The following is a 17,797-nucleotide window of genomic DNA, read 5'->3' on the forward strand; positions in this document are numbered from 1 at the left end:
AGGATAAAGATTAGTGTCCTATAAACTTTATACCTTTCTCCCATTCTATATTTTTATATATTTGGTTTACTTGTTTTCTCTTCATAATCTACTCACACAACACACATATTTCAGGAATCCACACTATATACTAAACAATATACTAAGTACCTAGCAATTATCAGTAAGCAAGATCAATAAGATCCTTGCCATTCTGGAATGTAGATTAGTTAAAAAAAAAAAAAAAGAAAGAAAGAAAGGAAAAAAGGTAGACTTTAAACAAAGGTGCAAATAAAGAAGAAAATAAATAAAAATTGTGAAGCATGAAGAAAATGTACAAAGACAGGCTTGTCCCTTAGGTATTACAACTAAGGTATATTCCCTGGGCCCCACACAAGACAATGAACATGATGCTTTTTGACCTTTGTGCATGTGTGTGCATGTGCGCACATGTGCATGCACAAGCATATGTACTGCACAGGTCAGTACACATGTATGTGTTTGAGTAAATTCCACATAATAGGGTGGGTCTGCACCAGGTGAATTATGCCCGGCTCACACTCCTCTAGGGACAGTCTTAAAGGCACATCCCTATACAAACACTACATAAGGAACGGTTCTATTTAAGTGTTATATTCATGTCTATATCAGTAGTTCTCAAATGCCAATCCTTGGATAAACAGCAAAAGAGTTGTATAAGAATCACCTGGAAACTTAAAAATTTCTAGTCTCCATTCTCAACAATTTTAATTTAGTAGGCCTGGAATGAATTTTTATATATAAAGTTCCACCTGGAGGATTCTGACACTCTGGTAGATTTGGGCCCTTAGTCACATGGTGTCTTGACTTGTTACTTAATTGTTCCGTATTTCTTTTATCACAATCAAAGCAAAGAACTATGCTATTCAGTGCCAGTAAGCATGGAATAAATTGTTTTCAAGTAAATAAACAAAAGTATTAGTAGGAAAGCTATGTTTTTTGTTTTGTTTTGTTTTCCCAAATACAATGCCTCTTCTTGCTAAGAAGCTCTCACTTAGGGACGAAAAGATACACTCTGGGGCAGTACTTCTCAAGATGTAGAACATGAACTACTAGTGGTACAGCAGATAACTTAATATGGTACACAAAATGAATTTAGATGATACACAAGAATATTTTACACAGCACATGGACATACACTAAAAGACACTGAATCACAAAGGAAAAAATGTATTTTCTTTTCAATTCTCTTTCAATCAGAAATCTTCAGTTAGCTATTGGTATGTTCCCTACACCCATCTATCACTGCTTATCTCATTTTAAGAAATAGAGTACATGTTTCAGAGCCTTTAGAAAATAATAGTTATCTGGTCAGAATTTAGTAATGTTTTGTTTTCGCTGTATTTTTAAGGCTATCATCCATTTAAAGTATATATACTGACTTTTCATTTTCACTGATGAAATAAATAAAAAGAAGGTGAATTTTTAAAAGAGAGCATAAATTACAGGCAGATATTGCAAAAATTATGAGGATGCTCTAGAAATGACTGAAATTTAGAAATACTACCGCGTGAGGTACCACTAAAAGTAGCAACCAATTTCTCTCTGTCTCTGTCTCTTTCTCTCTCTCACAGACACATGCAAACACATATATACATACACAAGTAATTAATCCAAATGAACAATCAAAAGGCACAAAATACTTGTAGCAAGACAATGAAAAGTCTATTCTACCACTTGAAAACTTAGACAAAATAATGACATTCCATAATATGACAATTATTGTTTGTAAATTTCTTGACTAAATGCATATGATAATATCTGACCATACATATAAGAAATTTACTTATGCTCTAATCTGAAAGCCAGGAAAATTATCATTCTGTAATTTATACTACATACCTTATAATCCTTTGGTCGGTAGCAGCCAAGATGAGAATGATCTAAAAAAGGATGTACAGAAGAAACTATAAATATTTCCTATCAAAAAGAAGAAAGTTGTTTTCATCTTTGATTTTTCTACGATTATAGTTCATACAGCAGTTTTCAGAAATATCTTAGAAGTCCTTCAACAACATTACAAAGATGATAAGCAACAAGTTAAAATCTGTATCAGGTCTTCAGCAATTAAGTGATTTCACGAATCCTATTTTCATCAGAGTAGAAGATATCTGATATAGACCAAATTAATTTTTAGTTGATAAACCAATTTATCCACATGACATGGATAATTTTTAGTTGACAAACCAGCTTATGACAAAATATAATTTGAATATATAAATTTGATAGATATTACCAAACTACATGTGTTCGTAATAAGAGTCCATGCTTGAATCAAGTGAGTGTAATGGAAACAGGACCAGTTTAGAGGGTGGGAGTATACTGTCCTGTAGTGTACAGATCTTGCTGACAAATAGATGTGCGTTACACTTCGGGCCCCAGCATTTCCAATATGGCCCTGGGCACATTATCTAACCTTTCTGAGTCTCAGATTCCTCGACTGTCTAATGTACCTCTTTCATAATATTGTTTTAAAAATTACATTAGATATTACATGTAAGGCAGTACAGTAAATGTTAACTATTATTATTAACATCATTATCAACATCATATCATTATTCATTACTAAGGAATTCCAAGTAAAACAAGGCCAGGTTCAATTTCCACCACTTACCATGCGTGTTAGTTTGGTCAAGTTATACAATTAATCAGTGTTTCATTCCTCATTCTAAGAGTATGAAGACAGTGCTTACCTTACCTCAGAGAGCTACAGTGATGATTAAATCATAAAAGTACTTAGCACAGCGTCTACAACAGCGGACTATAAAACTATTCCAAATCTCTCTCTAAGACAAAGACCACTCACTACATTGCAGACGCAGATTTGGGGTTTTGACTCACTACTTAAAGGAGTCAAGTTTTAAGTATTATCATCTCTGTTACATTGATAGGCAAGAAAATCAGAAGCATAATTTGCATTTCTACTTCTTTACTAATACATTTCAGTCAAAAACATTCTAACATTCTATATTTTACCCTCCCAAGCCACCCTGTACAGACAAAAGAAGAGGCTATATGGATAGAAACCCAGGATAGTCTATATTTGAAAGTCAATTAGCTTTCATTTATAGCACAAGATGTTGTTTGTTCTCCAAGTGTCCCGAGCCATTATAGAGGGTAGCTGAAACACTAATGTCTTTCACTCAAGGCCAACTTCACTATTTAATTCAGGAAGATCCAACTTACTTCAAGTGCTTTTCGAAATTCAAAAAAAAATTAAATCCCAGCCTAACTCCTCTTCTGTAAAGTCTAACCTACAACATGGCCACAAGTAGTAGATGAAATAAAGCAGAAGAAATAAAAGAATGATAGGGACATACTGAGTCTAATTCTCCAAACATGCTAACTTTGAAAATTAAGATAATACAGACATTACATATATATTCTTTCTGGTAGCTAATTTAATATTCAAAATATCCATATATTAAAACAGGGGAATGTCTTCTGGTGTCCAAAAGCCATTTATAAACTTACCCTAATTCAGACAAATTTATGTAATTTTCTTTCATTTCTATAAATTAAGCTATTACTTTGATCTAAGGTTTCCTAATGTTCACATTTAATCAGCCTTACTAACAATCAGGTAGCAACTATATTCTAAATGCATGAGATAAAGGAGATAAAAGTCATTGCCCATGGTCATGAAGTGCTTATAATTTACTTTGGTTAAGTTATACCAACTTGAATAACAATTGCATAAAAGAACAGGCTAAATCAAAATTGTACAGGCAATTAATGCTATTAAAAAGTCATATCAGGAAAAAGTCATATCAGAGATCAATCTCTCAAAGTTGAAGGCAATCAGGCAAAGTTTCCTAAAGGAGAAAAAAGTTGAGCTGGGCCTTAATGAATAGGTCACACTTAAGAAAAGTATGAAGAAAAAGAAAGCTAATTCAGATCCTGTGTGTGCGTGCACACATGCATGCGACCTTGAACAACTTACTCTACTTTCTTACATCTCAGATTTATTCCTCTTTTAAAATGAGGATAAACAATAGTATCTAAAATTTGTGAGATTACTGTAATTAGTCAATGATATATAAGTATTTAGAATAGTGGCTAGCAGAAAACACAATATTAGTTATTATTTGATTCTCCAACAATCTCATGAAATCAGTGTTAAAAACTGAATATTTGTGTAGTCCCAAAATTCATATGTTGAAGCCCTACCCCTCAAAGTGATGGTATTTGGAAATGAGACCCTTAGGTGGTAATTAGGGTTAGATGAGGTCATGAGGGTGGGGCCTCATAATGGAAAGAGTGCCCTTATAAGAAAAGATGTCAGATCTTGCACTTGAGCTATGGTGTGCTCACTTGCTCACTCATGTTCTCTTTCCCCTTTTATTCTAAAAATAGATATTAGTGATTTCACAACTGTGCAAATTAATTAAAAATTATTTAACTGTAAACATAAAACAAGTGAATTTTATGATATATAAATTATACCTCAATAAAGCTGTTTAAAATATTTTATAAATAATAGAGAAATAAAGAAACTAAAAAAGGAGTTCCTAAAAATGTCACTCTGTAAAACAAAGAGGCACACATTTAAATGAAAACTGAAACATATGAGATATTTTGCTGATAAGTATGTATGTGATGACTACATGCATTTTATTCAGAAAAGATTAAAATGTTACCATTTATTGCTATCTACTCAAAATATGACCTATTAGGATTTGGGATGTTATTTCCAATTTATTTTACATAAAAAACTGTAACCATCAAAGGGACTAGTGGAAACTCATAAAAGATTACAGTCTTATGTAGAACTGAAACTCATGACACAATTAATAAAGAGAATAAGAGACGTTTCCTCCAAGAGGGAGACAGAGCCTAACATCTTTCCTAAATCCTAAGCAAATTTTAAAAAGGCCAGGATGTTGCCATTGATTTTCTCTTTAAAATGCACAAATGATTGGATAAAGCTTCCAAATATTCTTGAGGTATAAGAGATACTGAGTTTTTTCAAAACGACTGCACGAATTACAATTAGAATTACATACCATGGAAATTCCAGACAGAGAAAATTTGAAAATTTGATTTCAAAAAAACACAGCTAAATGAAAGTAGGGAAAGTAGTAGGAGAGTGGTGGGAAAGAAAGGAACTTGGGGTTAGAAGACCTGGGTTCTACACTGTGCATGGCTATTCTCCAACACATCATGTAACCTCTCTAAGCCTGTCACACTTCCTGATCAAATATAGTTACATCCATCTTCACACGATTATTATGAGGACTAAATCAACCAATGCTGGTGAAAATGGTATTACATAGGAAACTAATACTTATTAGGCAAGATAATTTGGTAAGAAAATGTTCAAGAAGAATTTTCATTAAAGACAGTCACAAGTGAAAATTCACTATGTATATGAAATTCTATAGTAAGAAATTCCCATATGTATTTAAATAGCTGATGAGAACCCAAAGCACAACTGCTCAACTGCGAGACAGAAAAAAAAAAAAGTAGTCCAAAGAACAGGGGCATTAAAATTAGAGAAGTGAGAAGGAAAAACTCTTTATAGTAAAAGGCAAATAATAAATGTATAAAGAAAAATGGAATTTTTAAAAATGTTTGATAAACATCAATGTATTAAATTGTTTTGGGCAAGAATCATCAATGTATGCTAAAGGGGTCAAAGTCAAAGAGTATTATATAGTCTCAATCTCCCCATGATTATAAAGAGAACGAAGAAAATAGTACCTTCATGCTGGAGAAACCTAGCAGACACCATCATAATCAAGTGAGCAAATTAACATCACCAGTAACAAAGCAATGTCACATACATCCTGACACAATGCACTGAGAGTAATACATCACTTCTGTTATATTCTGGGGGAAAATGAATAAATCTAACCATGAAGGGAAAAAAGCAAACAAATCCAAACTGAGGGAGATTCTATTTAAAAACTGGTCTTTACTCTTCAAAATTATCGCATCATTAAACACAAAGAAAGACTAAGGAACTGATCCATATTAAAGAAAACTAAAAAGACCTGGCAACTGAAGGTCATGCATGATTTGGATGACCTTTTGCTATAAAGATATTATTAGAATAAGAGGCAAAATATGACTTAGGTTTACAGGTTAGTTAACATTACAATATCATTAATTTCCTGCTTTGATACTTGCATCACATTAAAATAACAACTGTATAAGTTTCCTCAGGCTGCTATCTACCATAGACTAGGTGGCTTAAACCACAGAAACTTATTTCTTATAGTTCTAGAGGGTGGGAGTCTGAGATGTGGGTGCCAGCACAGCCAGCTTCCAGTGAGAGCTCTCATTCTGACTTGAGGATGGTGCCTTTTGGCTGTGTCCTTACATAAAAGAGAGAGAAAGCAAGCTCTCTGGTATCTCTTCTTATAAGGGCACTAATCCTGTCATGAGGGCCCCACCCCATAAACTCATCTAAACCTAATTATCTCTCAAAGGTAATGACCCCTCTCCAAATACCATCACTGGTGGTTAGAGTTTCAACATATGAATTTTGAGGGACAAAATTCAGCCCACAGCAATGTCCTTGTCAAGAAAAGTTTATACACAGATGCTCATACAGAGATGGAGGCAGGGAGGAGAAAGAGAGGGAGAGGGAAAAGCAAACATTAATATTTGTGGATTTTGAATAAAAGGTATAGGGGAATTCTTTGTACTATTTCAACTTTATATGTCTGAAATTACGTCAAAAGTTAAAAGAGAAAAAGCACCACATTATTGACCTCTCTGATTGTACCTCTACATAGGCAGCTGTTTTGGTTAGAAGTTACTAGAAACTATTAACAGTTCGGCTGGCAAACATATAATAACTGTCAAAAGAAATCAGACTTTTAAATGGATTCCAAAAACAACTTCCAAAGAAATGTCTATATTGAAGTTATTTTCAATTTTCTGGTTCTTAAAGCTTATTTACTCTGTCTATAAATTTAGTCCAAGAGGGGAAACAGAGTATAACATCTGTTCTGATTTCATATAATCTGCTATTCTGAGTATAAAAGACTTATTGATTACCCCATTTACCTCCCGGTTAGTGCTATAAAAGCAAAATAAGTGAGCACAAACTCTTCATGTTCTCAGATAAGTGTTTCATATCCCAGTTTTTAAAAGGAGAAAGATTATACACTAGAGTTTAGAAACATAAAGAGACAGAGCACACTACATGTTGATTATATTTTTTCACTCTTTACTTTTCTATGCCTTTTTCTCAGTGTGCAGTAAATTAACTTAAAGGCTGCTGGTGAATACTTGGTGAACTGACTAGCCAATGTCTACAGATATTAACACTTATATATCCCTAATTATAAAATACTATTTAATCTTCTTCATAAAAATCATCTTCATTTTGAACTTAGGGAACAACTTATCTAACCATTAGGACCAAAAAAAATTATTATAAACTAAACCTAAAGGATGTTATCTTTCCAGAAATATAAACAATAATTATTATTATGACAGCTGATATTTATTGCGTCCTGTGTGCTAGAGCATTTTACATGGTAATATTCATCATGTTATCTTCATTCTTCAATAAACTAACTGATTATCAGAGTACTTAAAATGATTTGTTCAGAAATGCCCAGTTTATAAATAAGTGGCAGTGCAAGTATTCCAATATATGTGTAAATGTATATCTAAAATCTATAACCTTGAACTCTTTTTACAACTGTATTTCCAAGAGCTTATTCCACAAACTAAGTGATATATGTTAAGGTGAGAAAAGGTTTCATGGTCAAATAAATTTAGAAATTGTTAAGCAAAACAAAATCAAAGATTTTTTTTTTTTACTAATGGTATCATATTCTTTAATGTGCTACTATTTTGAATCTCAAAGATGAAGATGGTTTATAGAAACACAAAAATTTTCTTATTTTTAGAGAGTACAAACGTGGGTGTCCCACAAGTTGTAAAAAGTGGCATTATACCATATTTTCCAATACAACAAACATTCTGTTTTTGTTAACTGATGCCAAGATAAAGACTTGAATGCAGCCAAGACAACTAAAACAATGAAGAGAGATAAATTTTAGCTTACCATTGTGCAGCCTGGACCATCCATCTCTTTCACAGTCTCTTCCAGAAGATCCAAATAAAGCATCAGCCCTGGGACTTGGGGGATCAACCTAGAATAATGAAGATTTCAGTGTAAAAAATAGCTTAAATGTTTTTTCAGTCTAATGACACCAAAAAATCAATTAAAGTACATAGATCACATATCATCAGGTTACATGGTTCAGGAATGTTCCAGAATCAAAGCTTAGCTGAGTATTTTGCTATTTGTTTTTATATAAAATTTAAGTGAAACTCTAGAAATTTTTAATTATATTGAGTCCACTCTAAAATGAACAGATTTACAGTTGAAATGTCCATTACTCTATTTTCTAGTTTGCTTCCCATTACAAAGTTAAAAAAAGAGAAATTTTACTTTGCCACATTTAAAATACAAGTTTAGCCATTTACCACTTATCTCCTTAGCATATAGATTTCAAATTTAGTGTCTTTACTTGGCTGTGTTTAGGAGCCAGCATTCTGAGTATTGTAATAAAAGATAGCAACTGTTATCCATGTTTTCTAACAAAAAAAAGTCAGAGTGATATAAATCTGTGCAAAAAAGATAGCTCTATTTACCAAAATTAAAAACTTTGTACATAAAAGGGCAATATTCGAGAGTGAAAAGGCAACCCATGTAACAGGAGAAAATATTTGCAAATCATTATCTGAAAAGGCATTAATATCCAGAATATATAAAGAGACTTCTAAAACTCAATTTAAAAAACCCAAAAGTTGGGCAAAGGACTTAAAAAGACATTTGTCCAAAAGATATACAAACGACCAATAAGCACATGGAAAACTATTTAACATCACTAATCATTAGGAAAATGCAAATCAAAATTCTATTTTACCCCCATCAGGATGGCCATTATCAAAAAGCAGAAAATAACAAGTGTTGGCAAGGATATGGAGAAATTGAACTGCTTGTGCACTCTTGGTAGGAATGTGCAGTCACTATGGAAAACAGCATGGTGGCTCCTCAAAAACCTCAAAATAGGATTGTCATATGATCAGTTCTACTCCTGGGTATATACCCAAAAGAATTGAAAGCAGGGCCCTGAATAAATATTTCTGTACTGTGCTCACAGCAGTATTACTCACAGCAGCCAAAAGGTAGAAGTAACCCATGTCCACCAACAGATGGATAAACAAAAAACGGTACATACATTTAAAAGATTACCACCTGTAATAAAGAAGGAAATTCTGACACACGCTGTAACACGAGTTAACCTTGATGACTTTAAGCTAAATGAAACAAGCAATTCACAAATTGACAAATATTGTTTATACTGGGTACCACTTATATGAGGTACCCAAAACAGTCAAATTCACAGAGACAAAAAGTAGAATGGTAGTTGCCAGGTGCTGAAGGGAAACAGGAATGGGGAGTTACTGTTTAATGGGTACAGAGTTTCAGTTTAGCAAGATCAAAAATGTTCTGGAGACAGATGGTGGTGATGATTACACAACAATGTGAATGTAGTTAATGTGTACACTTTAAGATGTATACTTAAAATGGCTAAATTGGTAAGTTTTACATTGTGCATATTTTACCACAATTTTCTAAAATTTAAATTTAAGAAAAGGAATGTGAAAAGACAAGTCACAGAGTGAGAAAAAATATTTGCAAACCATATATGTGATAAGGATCTAGAATTCTAAATATGTGAAGAAATCTTACAACTGAATTCAACAAAAAGGCAAACAACCCAATTAAAAATGGGCAAAGGACTTGAATAGATATTTCCCTAAAGAAGATATGCAAATGGCCAACAAGCACATGAAAAGGTGCTCAGCATCATTAGTCATTAGGGAAATGCAAATCAAAACCATAATGAGATACCCCTCCACACCCCTCAAGGATGGCTACAATAAAAATAAAACAAACAAAAAAATAACACGCATTAGTGAGAATGTGGATAAATTGGAACCACCACACATTGCTGGTGGAAACACAATGCAGCAAACACTGTGGGAAACAGTTTGGCAATTCCTCAACAAGTTAAACATAAAATTACCACATGGCCTAGCAATTCCACTCCTAGGTCTTAAAGCAGTTGGGAATTAAAACAGGTATTCAAACAAAGCTTGTGTATGAATGTTCATAGAAATACTATTCACAGAACTAAAAGGTGAAAACCCAAATGTCCATCAACAAATTAACGGATAAACAAAATATACAATGGATTATTCAGTCATAAAAAGAATCAAGTACTGATACATGCTACAACATGGATGAAACTAGAAAACACTGTGCTAAATGAAAAAAGACACAAAAAGCCAAAAGTTGTATGTCCATGGAGACAGAGAGCAGCTTAGTGGTTGACAAGGGCTGGGGAAAGAAATGGGGAGTGAATGCTTAATGAGCACAGGGTTCCCCTTCAGGGTGATGAAAAAGTTCTGGAACTAGATAGTGACACTTGCACCACAATATGAATATACTTGATGTCACTGAATTATTCACTTTAAAATGGTTGAAATGGTAAATTTTACATTATGAGTATTTTACCACAATAGAAAAAATCCTATTTTGCATAAATAAAAAAGCAAAGAATGCAGTTTAACTCTTATAGGATGGTCGTGCCAGTTTGTTTGGGAGAGTACTAGTTAATTTCCTGAAATGGTTCTTTATTCCTTAAGATTACTTTTTATACAGTGTTTGAAAAACTGGAATGTCTTTCCTAAAAGTATTACATTTTGCATATTCATGTATTAAATTAAAATTTTGTTTGGTTACCAATTTTGTTAAGTGCTTTTAAAGTCATGAATGCCTACGGGGGTGGGGGAGGCATACATTTACACACACAGTTGGGAAAATCTAGTCCTATATAATAACATAAGCAATTTTCTAACTATAAGCTTAGAAGTATGTATTTCTTTCTGTTCAATGGAAAGCTGAAAGGGAAATCATTTAAATAAAAATGTCAAGATTTATACCAAGCATTATTAAAATTACTCTATTTTGAACACTGACATGAAAGTAATAATAAACATTTTAAAAGCAGTTATTTCCCTAAGCAATTTTTATATGGCTAACCCTCAAAATATTCCTGGTTATCGTTGTACACAGGCATTTTTTTTTGTACACAGGCATTTTAATTAAAATGCTAATATTCCTTCAGATTAGAATTTAGCATGTCCTTTCTTTTCAATTTAATATACAACTGTGGACAAACAGAATTAGAGACGCTCTGAAACTGCCATCAAACAAGCAAGTAAACATATCTGGATATTGTTCAAACAAAAAAATTGTGACCAGAACCTATAAACAAGTTCTAGAGAAATAAGACAAGTATAATCATGATAACCTAAATAAAACTTTGCCATTTAAAAGTACCCATTATATTATAAATTTTCTTTTTACAATAAAAATCTATTACTTATCAATAGATGCAGAAAAAGCTTTTGACAAAATTCAACACCCATTTATGATAAAAATTATCCAGAAAGTGGGCACAGAGGGAACCCACCTCAACATAATAAAGGCCATATATGACAAACCCAGAGCAAACATCATTCTCAATGGTGAAAAACTGAAAGCACTCGCTCTAAGATCAGGAACAAGACAATGATGTCCACTCTCACCACTACTATTCAACATAGCTTTGGAAGTTCTTGCCACAGCATTCAGAGAAGAAAAAGAAATAAAAGGAATCCAAATTGGAAAAGAATTAAAATTGTGACTGTTTGCAGATGACATGATACTATACATAGAAAATCCTAAAGATGCCACCAGAAAACTACCTGAGCTAATCAATGAATTTGGTAAAGTTGCAGGATACAAAATTAACATACAGAAATCTCTTGCATTCCTATACACTAACGACAAAAGATCAGAAAGAGAAATTAAGGAAACAACCCCATTTGCCATTGCAACAAAAAGAATAAAATACCTAGGAATAAACCTAACTAAGGAGGTAAAAGACACTGATGAAAGAAATTAAAGACAACACAAACAGAAGGAGAGATATACCATATTCTTGGACTGGAAGAATCAACATCATGAAAATGTCTGTACTACCCAGGGCAATCTACAGAGTCAATGCAATCCCTATCAGATTACCAATGGCATTTTTTACAGAACTAGAACAAAAAATCCTAAAATTTGTATGGAGACACAAAAGACCCTGAATAGCTAAAGCAAGCTTGGGGGAAAAAAAAGGAGCTGGAGGAATCAGACTCCCTGACTTCACACTATACTACAAAGCTATAGTAATCAAGACAACATGGTACTGACACAAAAACAGAAATATGGATCAATGGAACAGGATAGAAAGCCCAGAGATAAACTATGGCAAACTCAATCTATGACAAAGGAGGCAAGGATATACAATGGAGAAAAGACAGCCTCTTTAATAAAGGATGTGGGGAAAACTAGACAGCTACATGTAAAAGAATGAAATTAGAACACTCCCTAATACCATACACAAAAACAAACTCAAAATGGATTAAAGACCTAAATGTAAGGCCAGACACTATAAAACTCTTAGAGGAAAACATAGGAAGAATACTCTTTGACATAAATCACAGCTAGATCTTTTTTTGACTAACTTCCTAGAGTGATGGAAATAAAAATAAGAGGGACCTAATGAAACTTAAAAGCTTTTGCACAGCAAAGGAAACTAGAAACAAGAGAATGGGAGAAAATATTTGCAAACGAATCAACAAAAGATTAATCTCCAAAATATATAAATAGTTCATGCAGCTCAATATCAAAAAAACAAAAAACAACAAAACCCAATCAAAAAATGGGCAGAAGACCTAAATAGGCATTTCTCCAAAGAAGGCATACAGATAGCCAAGAGGCACATGAAAAGCTGTTCAACATCACTAATTATTAGAGAAATGCAAATCAAAACTACAATGAGGTTATCACCTCACACCAGTTAGAATGGGCATCATCAGAAAATCTACAAACAGTAAATGCTGGAGAGAGTGTGGAGAAAAAGGAGCCCTCTTGCACTATTGGTGGGAATGTAAATTGATACAGCCACTATGGAGAACAGTATGGATGTTCCTTAAAAAAAAACTAAAAAGTGGAATTACCATATGACCCAGCAATTCCACTACTGGGCATATACCCAGAGAACACCATAACTCAAAAAGACACATGCACCCCAATGTTCACTGCAGCATTATTTACAATAGCCAGGTCATGGAAGCAACCCAAATGTCCATCAACAGATGAATGGATAAAGAAGATGTGGCACATATATACAATGGAATATTACTCAGCAATAACAAGAAATGAAATTGAGCTATTCATAGTGAGGTGGATGAACCTAGAGTCTGTCATACAGACTGAAGTAAGCCAGAAAGAGAAAAACAAATACTGTATGCTAACACATATATATGGAATCTAGAAAAATGGTACTGATGAACCTAGTGGCAGGGTAGGAACAAAGATGCAGACATAGAAAAGGGACTTGAGGACACCGTGAGTAGGGGAAGCTGGGATGTAGTGAGAGAGTAGCATTGACATATACACACTACTAAATGTAAAATAGATGGCTAATGGGAAGCTACTACAGAGCACAGGGAGATCAGCTTGATGCTTTGTGAAGACCTAAAGGTGTGGGATAGGGAGGTTGGGGGGGAGGCTCAAGAGGGAGGGGATGTGGGGATATCTGTATACATGTGGCTGATTCACTTTGTTGTACAGCAGAAACTGACAATACTGTAAAACAATTATACTCCAATAAAGATTAAAAAAATAAATTAAAAAAAAAGATGTGGTATATATATACAATGGAATATTACTCAGTCATAAAAAGGAACAAAATTGGGACATCTGTAGAGACATGGATGGACCTAGAGACTGTCATACAGAATGAAGTAAGTCAGAAAGAGAAAAACAAATATCGTATATTAACACATATATAATCTAGAAAAATGGAACAGATCAACCAGTATGCAAGGCAGAAATAGAGACACAGATGCAGAAAACAAACATATGGACACCAGTGGGGGAAAGCGGGGGTTGGGGGGGGTCGGGGTAGGATGAATTGGGAGATTTGAATTGCCATATATACATTACTAGTAAGAAAAAAAAATCCAATTGTACGCTTTAAATATATGCAGTTTATTGTATGTCAATTATATCTCAAAAAAGTCCTTAAAAAAATCTATTACTCAGGCTAAAATAATAAAGGATTCATAGTCAAAATATGAAAATGGAATGAAATATTGCTTAAGGCACATCTAAATTTTTTCAAAAAGGTATCACAAAGAAAATCTGAATTTTTAGGTGATGTATGTTAAAAAAGCTATTTGCCCATCAAAGGAGCAGGCTTACATGCTTGTATTTATGTTTACATTTTAAAATTTGGAAAAAATGCATTAGAGACATTAAAGTCAGAATGTGTTATATAGATATCCCAAAGAGATGTTTTGCTTCTACAGGCACTTAAATCTTCAAGTTTATTATTATTATTATATGAAGCAATTTTTATTAATTTGCAAGCTTGTGTTAAAGAAATACTTTTAAGGTAAAATATTTTTATAGACGCTTAAAATTAGCCAAAGTCTATTTGACTATCATATGGATACAAGCTCTAAACTCAAACGGTATCAAAACAGGCTTCCATATAGAAAGGTTAGAAACTATGTTACCCTTAAAGTTAATTCTGCTCTTTCAAAGGCCTTCCTGTCCCCATCAAATATCGATTTACTTCAAAGATCCATTATATAAGGTTTACCTAAGGGACATAATTTCAAGAGAAACTTACATTTCCAGTACAATTTTTTAAAAGGCTGGGGGAGGGGGATGTCTTCCTTTCCACAAAGAAAACTTGATCCTCTTTTAATACCATACTCTGCCATTTTAGAACTAATGTCAATTACATCTCAGTTCAATTTGTCAAGTTATCAGGCTGTCTGCTGTATGAGAGGAAAGGAAATGGCTACTTAGAGGATTTAACATTGCATTCATAATGGAGCTTGATCCCTGTCCGGTTTAAAGGCTGCAAAAGAATGTTCTTTTATTAAGTTAATTTTCCATTTTAGATTGCTAGGCTAAGAGTTCAGGAAAGAAAATTATTAATATAAGCTAGAAGTTGAAAGAAGTTCGAGAATAATATTTTAGTGGAAGAACAGATTAGATCAGTTTCAAATGGAAATGTTTCAGAGAACACATACATGTCTAATCACAAATGGAGGCTTATCTGTTTCTTTCTTGAATTCATAGGGCCCGAGATTTAAATGGGCCAGCCGCCGCCTGGTGTCTTCAGATAGCTCACACATACGTCTTTTTGTGTAAGGAGATGGAGAATGTGATTTTGAAGAAATTGTAGGCTGTTCGTAGTTTTTTGCATTTATGCAATATTTATTTCTCTCAGGTGATTTGGATTTTTTCTTTTGTGACCTTGATGTTCTGGTTTGCAGTCTGCCGTGTGATTTTTCAACTGGAGCTGTATGGTAAATAAATTTATCCTAAACATAAAAAATAAAAATTAATTCAATCAGGAGAGATACATTTTATACATATTATGATCCTTGAGTAAACCATATACATGTATATAACTACAGGTGGAAAAAAACTTTAAAAAGTAATTTAAGGCACATATAATGTAGCAAAGCTAACTAGATCAGTCTCTTGTCCATGCAGATCCTGGGGGACGCCTAATCCATATCCTCCTAAATAACTCTGTCTAGTAGTTAATAAAATATACTGTACACTTCTTCTTAAGTATAACAAATACTTTATGAAAGTTAAAGCTCAATATTTAATCATCTGAAAAATCTAAGAAAAAAAGTAAAAAAAATTATTTTTCAGTGTACTAAAAATTAATGCAAACATTGGTTTATCATTTATAATTATGTATTCAAATAATCGGCTATATGATTTGAGGGTTTGTTTAGTAATCTTAGAAACACATCTAATTAGTTGATTATAAAATCTTTATGAAGAAAACTATTCATTTCATTCATACTATTATGATTACATACATTTATGTGCACAATGTGAAAATCCAAAGAAAAGTTTTATACATATTTTCATAAAATGTATTATTTAGATTATACAAGGTGATTAGGATTTTAAGATCTCTTCCAAACTAAAATTTTACAATTCAGTGACAGATAACCATAACATCTTAATTCTGTACTTTTATAAAAGTAAAAATGTATGAAAGACACTTTACAAACTTTAATGACTAGTACTCTATCTTAGTAAAACTGGCTAACACTAAAATATTAAAAACAAATGTGACATTTCTAAATTTTTTGTGTTATTAGGATACTTTATTCAAATAGTCTCTGCCTTACAAAAGCTGGATTACCAGTAAATAATGTAAGACCTCTTCAAGCATTATCTAGATTCATAAGCTTTCCAACATTAGAGAAAATGGACAGTTGAGCATCTTTGAATATTCTCCTAACTTTATCACTTTGAAAAACCACCAATCCTACTTTCTCCTCTCTACCTTCTCCATCCCCCTCCCTACTTGCTAAGGGTATCTATTTCTAGGAAAATAAAATACAAGTGTTAAATAGAAGAGAGAAAAGCTGAATATTTTTTAAAGTAGATACACAGGAAAGAAAATAGGAAAACAAGAAAACATATTTTCCTGATTAGAAAAATAAGTCCACAAGTTTCACACAGACCAGCAGCACCAGATTATTTCGTCATCTTTCTTTCTTCTCTAGCTCTAGTTATGTTCCTGGACCTCTCCCACCTTGTTCAATGACTTCAACAAGTAATTCAGAATTTTTCATCCCATTTCACCCATCTCTATGACATCACACTGACTCACAGAAGCAGCAGTGTTAGCACATGAAAAGAACCTTTGAGGTTTAATAAAATGTTCAAGCAATGAATCTTTCCAAGACCTTGGACTTAGACTTTCTATTTCTCAGCTTTAACTGTCTTTTTCTACTTCGTCTTAGATTTCATCATCATACAGATCCACTGTACCCTAAACTCTGAAAACTCCTTGCTGTCTAAACCTTCTTTTCCTCAACCTACTTCTCTTATTTTCATTGAATCTGTTACTTGCCCTCTTCACCTCCTGTAGCCCCTAGATATCTTTCCCCAGATCCTCATACATTTTCAGTATCTCTTACCTTCAGACCCAGATGAATCCATCATCACCTATTTCAGCAATGCTGTAAAGTTCCTTTTTACACACCTTTGTTTATATCAAACCAAAAGTAACTCCATCTTCTTTCTTGATTACGGTTTTCAAATGCTGAATACCACTAGAGGAAGTTAGAAACTGCGCTGTATCTACCACAGATTCATGCTTTCTAATTTAATCAATCCTTAATGCATCCTATTAATGCCCAATAAAATTTAAAATAGTGGCTGTTTTATACTGTTTTATACAAAACGGCTCCCTCCATTGGCCACCAGGACAATAGAACTTGTGACAAAGGAAGACTTGAAAAGTGCTATCTTCTTTTACTCCAGAAAACCTTCCTGCCACATGTGAATGAGTTGAAATTAGCCTGCTAGATAATGAGAGTCTGTGGTCATCACCCCAGATGAAATCAAGCCAAATACCAGGAATGTAAAGTCCCTCTCACACCAAGGAGTCAGCCAGCTGCCAGATATGCAAGTGAAGCCATCCTAGACCCCCAGCCCTAGCCTAGGCAGCCCAGACCAAAAGAATCACCCAGCCAAACCACGCAACTCTGAGATACATCTTATTTTAAGTTACTAAGTTAGTGTGGCTTGTTATACAGCAAAAGCTACCTGATATAGATTATCAAACATATTAATAAAGTTATTAGT

The 17,797-nt window shown here is 33.4% G+C and overlaps 1 protein-coding gene across 2 annotated transcripts in view; it reads right to left on the reverse strand.

The window, feature by feature from the left end:
• SPATA6 (spermatogenesis associated 6) overlaps window positions 1-17,797 on the reverse strand; it is a 126,511-nt gene that overhangs the window by 49,946 nt on the left and 58,768 nt on the right. For both annotated transcript variants that reach the window (XM_057710292.1, XM_057710300.1), the window contains exons 7-9: window positions 15,202-15,495; window positions 8,048-8,135; window positions 1,861-1,901 (exon numbers count right to left, since the gene is read on the reverse strand). In XM_057710292.1, coding sequence (XP_057566275.1) covers window positions 1,861-1,901; window positions 8,048-8,135; window positions 15,202-15,495 — 423 coding nt within the window. The remainder of the gene's footprint in view (window positions 1-1,860; window positions 1,902-8,047; window positions 8,136-15,201; window positions 15,496-17,797) is intronic.

Source organism: Hippopotamus amphibius, chromosome 1 (assembly GCF_030028045.1).
Source record: "Hippopotamus amphibius kiboko isolate mHipAmp2 chromosome 1, mHipAmp2.hap2, whole genome shotgun sequence".
In the NCBI taxonomy this organism is placed as follows: domain Eukaryota; kingdom Metazoa; phylum Chordata; class Mammalia; order Artiodactyla; family Hippopotamidae; genus Hippopotamus; species Hippopotamus amphibius.